Below are 8,263 nucleotides of genomic sequence, written 5' to 3' on the forward strand. Positions count from 1 at the left end.
AAATCTCGATCTTGACTCTGGCACAACATTTGCTTTATGTCTTACCACCATTGTAGTTAATCCTACACACTTTTCTCAACATATAGATTAGATCAAACAATTTATCAATTGATTTCATCATCAAAATCTGAGATTCAACACTATAGAGCTCAAGATACAACCATGTCTAAATACTTGTTGAAGGTGAGACAACTCGCCGACCGCTTCCAACACTTTACGATGACGAGGATTCCTCGGGTGCAAAACATGCAAGCAAACGCATTGGCAAAACTTGCCTTGGGTCCAAGCATCAAACCGCCCCTTCCCGAGGTCGAGCAACTCCCTTGTCGAACCATCATGGCCAAGGATGTTGTCAAAGTTGATGTGACCTCGACCTGGATAAAGGAGATCCTCCGCTACAAGAGGGATGGAACACTTCCGACCGACAAAGCTGCCTCTCGACGGCTTTGGCGTACACAAGCATGGTATTGCGAGATGAATGGACGACTCTACCGAATGTCATTCACCTAACCGCTCATGAGGTGCCTGGCCCCCAAGGAGGCCCAGGCAATTTTAACCGAGGTCCATGAGGGAATCTGCGGAGAGCACATTGGCGGCCGAACCCTAGCCTTCAAAATCCTCCGACAAGGCTATTACTAGCCAACCATGCACCAGGACGCCAAGACTTATGTACAGCGATGTCAACAATGCCAAAAGCATGCTCGAGTGCAACATCAACCCACGATCCCAGTAACCCCGATAGACTGTGCATGGCCCTTCGCGTAGTGGGGGATGGACCTCCTCAACCCCTTCCCCCCAGCTTCAGGACAATGAAGGTTCCTCATTGTTCAGGTAGATTACTTCATGAAGTCGGTAGAGGCTGAGCCACTAGCGTCCATCATTGAGAGGTAGGTCGAGGGGTTCGTCTTGAAGAACATCATCACTCGTTTCGGCATCGCTAAAGCCATCATCACTGACAATGGGACATTGTTCAACAACGCCAAGTTTAGAAAATTTTACGAAGATTACGAGATACAGTTGAGGTTTAGCTCGGTGGCCCACCCTCAAACCAACGGTCTGGCCGAGGTAACCAACCGAGCTCTTCTTGAGGGCCTTAAGAGGAGAGTCTTCGGAGCTTAAGGCACGTGGGTCAACGAGCTCTTGAGCATCCTGTGGGCCTCCCGCACAATGCCAAAACCTGCCATAGGAGAGTCACCCTTTAGTTTAGCATTTGGAACCGAGGCGGTGCTCCCCCCCAAGGTAGTCTTCCCGACCCCTCGGATTAAGAACTTCGAAGAAGGTACAACGGACAAAGGCCTCCACGCTAACCTAGACCTCGTGGAAGAGCGGAGAGCCGATGCGCACCTCCGAACCCTGGCTTACAAAAAAACTATCGCCGAACTCTACAACCGAAAGGTGTGCCCTCGACCGATCAAGCTTAGCAACTTGGTCTTACGAAAGGCTGAGGTCAGTGACCCGACATGCACCCGGGGCAAGCTGGCCCCAAGTTGGGAGGGTCCCTATCGAGTAGCTGAAGTTTTTCGGGATGGCACTTACTGCCTAACAATGCAAGAAGGAGATCAGTTACCAAGGACCTGACACATATCAAATTTAAAGTTCTATGTCTAGCAAGTGTTCTCGGCTCGGGAAACCCTAGGGTCGGTCTAAGAATCCCCACATGACACGAAAAATCTGTTCCAGAGAATAGAGTTGTATTGATAAGCAAAAAGTTACATAGCCCGATCAGTCGTGACAAACAAAAGCATAACAACTTCCGACCGATCGCCAAAAATACGTGAAGATAGACCTAGGCCTTAGGATCGCCCACGCTGTCATCAAAAGGCACCTCATTGGGCATTGCAACATTCTCGTCTTCGGGCAGGCTAGTGAAAGGATCTTCCTCGATTACTAGATCGGGGTACCGAGCTCGGAACCAAGCCAGAGCAACTCGGTATCCGTATTCATAAGTAACCTGGCCTGATCTTTGCATATCGAGTTGAAAACCGACTAATTCCTTGTACTTTGATATAATCTTCTTCCCCTTTTCAGGCGTCGCCTGAACCTCGTGAACAAGGGCTTCCTCTGCCTTATTCATCTCCGCTCGGGCCTCCTCAAACCCCGCAATAGGTCCAGTAGCTCGCCCTCCATCAAACGAACCCTCCCGCGGGACTCCTTCAATAGGCATTGAGCCTCTGCGAGCTGTTCTTGAAGCATGCCTTGCTCCCGCTCAGCATCCTCGAGCTCAGACTTCAACCGAGCCACCTCCCCTTCCAAGTCAGCCTCCCGCTGCTTGGCCATTACAACATCTTCCGGCGTAGAACCTCGTTTTAGTTCTTTGATTTGACCACGAAGTACGGTAATCTTATCCCCCATATTACTAATTACTCAACCCACATCCTGAACCCGATCTATCAGCCCCATAGAACTTGAAAGAAGTGTTGCCTCTGCACAAAGAAAGCGCAAATCAGTGCTTGAAAGAAGAAACCACGGGAGCAGATGAAAAAGGCAGCATTCTTACCCAGACCAAGGACTTGGCGGTTTTGCCAATCAGCACCTCCGATGGAGAGGTATACACCTGCTTAGCTACTACCAGGACAAGCGCACATCAGACATACGCCATGGACGAGAAACCATCAGTCCACACGCGGCTCCCCATGGTCAGCCCCGGCCAACGCGGCTCGAGGGGAGCCTCTGCCTCTCCATCAAGTAATTCGCCCATCGACAGAGCTTGAAAGGCTCGTTCTTTGTTTGCGTTTGGATGTGACAAAGGTCTGGCATCGACACCGACTGAACCGACCTCCCAGGCTCCACCCCCGACGAGGGAGCATGCTCCTTACCGTGCGTGCTCCCGCCGACACATCCGCCTTGGGTGGCGCCCCAAGAACTTTCTCTGCACTCGCCCCCCTGAACGGTGGTAGCCCCCCAGCCACAGCCGCCTCGGACATCTTGCGGGTCCCAACCTTAGCCTTCTTCCGTGGATAGTCTTGCTCAAGGCTTCTCCGTCGTGCTGTCGGGTTGGGCCCTCCCGAGGGAGGAGCGAACAATTGGGTAGGGCGAGAAGTCACTGAAATGCGAGGCATGCCTCTCAGTTCCTTGAGGTTCACCATGTCTACCCAAGAGATCAAGGGTGGGTCAGCGACACGGAGAATGATAAAGCTATGGCTGGAGCAAAGGCAAGGGGACGGGCTCGGACCATACCCCGAGGAGCCAAACTAAGACCCGCCTCGACCAAGCACTCCTCGATCATGTTCTTGATCGCCTGGGAAGAAGAAAGAATCTCCTTCAAATGCCCAAGCTGCTCGAATTCCTCATTAGACAACTCCGAGGAAGTATTGTTAACCGGATCGAACCGACCATTGGAGTTCAAAACCCCATCCCTAACTACGATTAATAAAGAAGTAATGGCTCTTCCACCCCCTTGTTGTTAGAAGGTACCCCGCTTACCCTAAAACCACCCCGGGACGATAGGTAGTAACCACCCAGCCCTTTGGAAAGATGAAAGTAAGGAAGAGCGAGCGGGTCAGGGTTAAATATACCCACACCGTGATACTCCCTGAGGAAGACCACCATATACCGCCATGAGTTCGGCATCATCTACAAGGGTGAAATTCGCCATTGAGACAGACCTCAATTGTCGAGTGCAGAGGAAACTTGAGCCCTACCTCTAATGCATCAAGTGTCAGCCCAAACTCGTCCAAGAACAGGTCATAGGCGCATTGTCCAGGCCAAGGAGCATGTAACTCATATTTGACCGGTATACTATAATGATCCTAGATGCAGCCAAGCAGCGCTATAGTAACAATAGAATCAAAATCATGCAACGATTTTGAGACTTTGAGGGCCCGCACAACCTTCTCACTCACGGGGGATGCACCACCCGCCGACAAGCTATCCCCGACACTACTTGAGGTTGACGCTGCAACCTCAAACCCCGATCGACCAGATGAAGAAGATGAAGAAGAGGAAGAAGAAGACATCCCGATCGACCTGAACTGCTAATCGACCAATGGAAACAATGGAGGAAGGGAGTCGAAGCACTGGAATGAACTAGTAAGAACCAGCAAAATCGAGGAGGTTTATAAAGAAAGCCCCACCAATCGAGGTGACCCTTCACCTTCCCCGAATGCGAGCAGCCACTCACCTCGCCATAATGACTCATGAAAGAGTGCATAAACACAAGTTCCAAGGAAAAATTGTTCCCACCAGGACAAGAGCCTCCCACCGAAAGCAAAGGCTCTAGCCATAAATGAAATTCCCACAAAACTGCATGGCGGGAAATCTCCCGCCATAGTCGGCTTTGGCTATGGGCTATGCAGATCCTCGATCACATCAGTCCCTAGTACCCGAGCCATGATGCTCGGTCACATCAGTCCCTAGTACTCGAGCCATGATGCTCGGTCACATTAGTCCCTAGTGCCTGAGCCATGGCGCTTAGTCACATCAGTCCCCAGTACCTGAGCCATGATGCTTGGTCACATCAGTCCCCAATACCTGAGCCATGGTGCTCGGTCACATTAGTCCCCAGTGCCCAAGCCATGGTGCTCGGTCACATCAGTCTCCAATACCCAAGCCATGATGCTTGGTCACATCAGTCCCTAGTGCTCGAGCCATAGCGCTCGGTCACATTAGTCCCCAGTACACGAGCCATGGTGCTCGGTCACATCAACCCCCAATAATCGAGCCATGGTGCTCGATGCTCGGTCACATCAGTCTCCAGCCATGATGCTCAGTCACACCAGTCCTCATTGCCCAAGTCATGGTGCTTGGTCACATCAGTCCCTAGTGCCTGAGCCATGGTGCTCGGTCACATCAGTCCACAGTACCCGAGTCATCACATCAGTCTCCAGTACTCGAGCCATGATGCTCGATCACACCAGTCCTCAATGCCCAAGCTATGGTGCTCGGTCACATCAGTCCCGAGTGCCCGAGCCATAACGCTCGATCATATCAGTCCCTAATACCCGAGCCATGACGCTCGGTCACATCAGTCTCTAGTGCCCGAGCCATGATGCTCGATCACACCAGTCCTCAGTGCCTGAGCCATGGTGTTAGGTCACATCAGTCCCCAGTGCATGAGCCATGGCGCTCGGTCACATCAGTTCCCAATATCGAGCCATGACGCTCAGTCACATCAGTATCTAGTGCTTGAGCCATGGTGCACGACCTCACCAGTCTCCAGCGCCCGACTAGCGTGACCAGACCAGTCTTCGATGCTCGAGTAACACCACTTGACCAATCATACATCCATGCCTCATTTACTTTCAACCAGTCTAGCACCAACCGGCAATCAAGCCAACAATTCCAGTGCAACAGCCGATTCATTCAAGTGAAGACACCAAGCCATGCCCCGAGCCCCTTCGGGGGGAGTCGAAGCATGGCTCTCTAGGGGGGGAAGAATGATAGGGCACAATTTGGTAGCATGCCCTTTGACAACATACCACAGCCACGACAGCACTGATGTGGAACTTAAACGCCGATGTGATGGACCACATCGACGACTCAAACAACGTGACCATCCTCCCAGCCTATACAAGGTCATGCAAGTGGCATCGTCTGGTACAAAGCTGCCTCAGAAGGTTTGGAATGGCACCGTCAGGTACAAAGCCGCCTCGGAATGCTCGGGACGATGCCGCTCGACGACGATCTGTGCAGGTCGACCATCGTCCGCAGAACGACATCGCCGAGTACAGAGCCATCCTAGAATGCTCGGAACGGTGTCGCTCGGCGCTAATCCGTACAGGTCGACCATCGTCCGCGCACAGAGGCATAGACCAACCGCTTAAGGGGTCGGCGATCATTAACATACTGGGTATAACCGATCCCCGTGTGCAGGTATAAAACCCACCACCTGGCTAGGACTAGGGGGGACTTTTTTTTGTACACTCAACTCACTCTCATGCCACTCAACGCTAACTTGAGCTTCGAAGAGGTCGAGTCATAAAATCCCCCTTCTGACCTCGACCTATGTGCAGGGGCCAACGACAAAGAAACTAGCAACAAGACTCTTAGCTCATAGCTCAACCCGATCGGACACGCAATCCCGCCTCCCGAGTCTCTGCATTGGCGATCTTGCACATTCGGGATCAAACCAAGTCGTATTGACTCCTCGGCCACGGCATAAAAGTTCACCAACAGGTAGGTTCGATGGTGTTGTGAATTGGATCGAAGCAACTCTTAGAAAGACTTGGGAGCTACATGAGAGTTTGTGGATCATGTGGTGGTATATGAGGAACAAGGATTTGGTACCAGACTGGGCTCCCGAGGGGAGGAGGGATGCTTAGAGAAGTGAACGGGTCGTCGAAACAACGCGATCAAAAAGGTACTCGATTGCATCACCAATAGTCTTTACAGGAACAAACTCCACCACCAAAATGATGAAACCGGTTCTTATCCCTGACAACGATCTTCCTCTGGTACACCTCCGAGACCAACTTGAAAAAGGTATGACAGTCCACACACATTCTCAAGTTCTTTACTATCCTTACGATCGACCCATGTTGAGCTCTTACGAGTCCAAACGCAAGCGCAAGCTTCTCGCTGTGATGCATCACGGCCATCTCCTTCTCCTCTTCCTCCAAGTCATAGGAAGCCATCTCTGTGTCCACAGCATAGCCAGCCAGCTTCAATTCCCTCTTCATGGCAGCCAGCATTGTAAAGATCTCCTCCAGTCCTTTCCTCTGAAACCGATCGGAGACGACGAACTCGTGTACCCTGTTATCGACCTCGATCAAACTGCACCCAGGGTCCTTCTTCATCCTCTTCTTCCCCATCATCTGCCTCACTTTTCCCACATCGGTCCACCGCCGATCGCGAGCTAAAAGATTTGCAAGCAAGATGTAGTTTTCTCCGTTCTCGGGCTCTAAATCGAGGAGCTTTCTTATTGCAAGTTCTCTGAGCTGCAAGTCCCCGTGGATCCTGCAACCAGCAAGCAGTGCCCTCCAAACAGCAGCGTCTGCTTTCATTGGCATCGTCGCGATGAGCTTGTGAGCTTCCTCTAGTAAACCGGCTCGGCCGAGAAGATCAACCATGCAACCATAGTGCTCTATCCTTGGCCGCAAGCCGAAGTCCTCCTCCATGCCGACGAAAAGCTTTCTACCTTTGTCGATGAGTCCTTGATGGCAGCACGCGCATAAAAGAGCCAGGAAGGTGACTCCATCCGGCTTGACCTTCTCCATAATCATTTCATCGAACGCCTCGAGGGCAGCTTCTCCTTCGCCGTTCATGGCATACCCCGTTATCAAAGCATTCCAGGAGAAGACGTTCTTCACTCTCATCGCCTGGAAAACCTTGGACGCTTCATCGATCACCCCGCACTTCATGTACATGTCGATCAATGCAGTGCCCACGAACACGTTCAGCCTCAATCCGTGACTCTCTATGTAATTGTGAATCCAGATCCCCTGGCTGAGAGCTCCAAGATGGGAGCAAGCCGAGAGGGCGGTCACCACCGTGACCTCGCCCAGGTCCAGCCCCGACCCGAGCATCCTGGAGAACAACTCGTGTGCCTCCCTGAACCGCCTGTTGTGGACGTACCCGGTGATCATCGCGTTCCAGGTGACGGAGTTCCTCTCAGGCATTTCGGCGAACACGTGCCTCGCGTCACCGACACGGCCCAAGGAGCAGTACATGGAAACGAGCGCGGTATTCACGAAGACGTCCGAGTCGGACCCGGTCTTCACGACGCATCCATGGATGGATAATCCGAGATCCGGGAGGAACAGGCGGGCGACGGATTTGAGGAGGGGAGGGAAGGTGAGAAGGTCGGGGGGTATGGATGCTTGGAGCATGGTGGTGAACACGAGCAGCGATCGGAGGTGGCTGCCGGAGTGGGTGTCGGATTTGATGAGGACGTTGCAGGTGTCGGTGTCAATGGCGTGTTGGGTTTGGGGGAGGGAATGGGTTCCAGAGAAGGGGATGGAGAGGTTTATGAGGCGTTGAAGGGAGGAGGAGGAGGAGGCGGGTGGTGGTGGTGGTGGTGATGGCGACGAAGCGTAAGTGTGGAGGCATTTGGGGCGGCGTGTGGGGTGTATTGGAGGGAAGAGAGGTGGTGGTGGTTTGGCGGGCATGAATGAATGCTGCGTGTGTTATGGCCTTCGGCTAATTTATGTGATGGTGGGGTGTCGTCTTCGTCTATATGATCATTGTAACTAATTTTAATATATTGATTTCGGTATATATATATATATATATATATATATATATATATATATCAGAAGGATGATTAATATGACATAAAACTAAATAATTTTATCATCATTAATTTGAAGTTCAACAATGATATATG

At 51.8% G+C, this 8,263-nt stretch overlaps 1 protein-coding gene across 1 annotated transcript; it reads right to left on the reverse strand.

Annotated features, from left to right (window-relative positions):
- Positions 1–6,311: 6,311 nt before the first annotated feature.
- Positions 6,312–8,045, reverse strand: LOC135679448 (pentatricopeptide repeat-containing protein At1g08070, chloroplastic-like). Its single transcript, XM_065193210.1, has one exon. It carries the CDS (start codon positions 8,043–8,045, stop codon positions 6,312–6,314), a length of 1,734 nt encoding a protein of 577 aa, XP_065049282.1.
- Positions 8,046–8,263: the final 218 nt, after the last annotated feature.

This window comes from Musa acuminata, chromosome BXJ1-1, assembly GCF_036884655.1.
Source record: "Musa acuminata AAA Group cultivar baxijiao chromosome BXJ1-1, Cavendish_Baxijiao_AAA, whole genome shotgun sequence".
NCBI lineage: Eukaryota > Viridiplantae > Streptophyta > Magnoliopsida > Zingiberales > Musaceae > Musa > Musa acuminata.

What these genes read in the sequence shown, in the direction of transcription:
- LOC135679448 (XM_065193210.1), bottom strand. Translation starts at nt 8,045, where the DNA reads ATGCCCGCCAAACCACCACCACCTCTCTTCCCTCCAATACACCCCACA.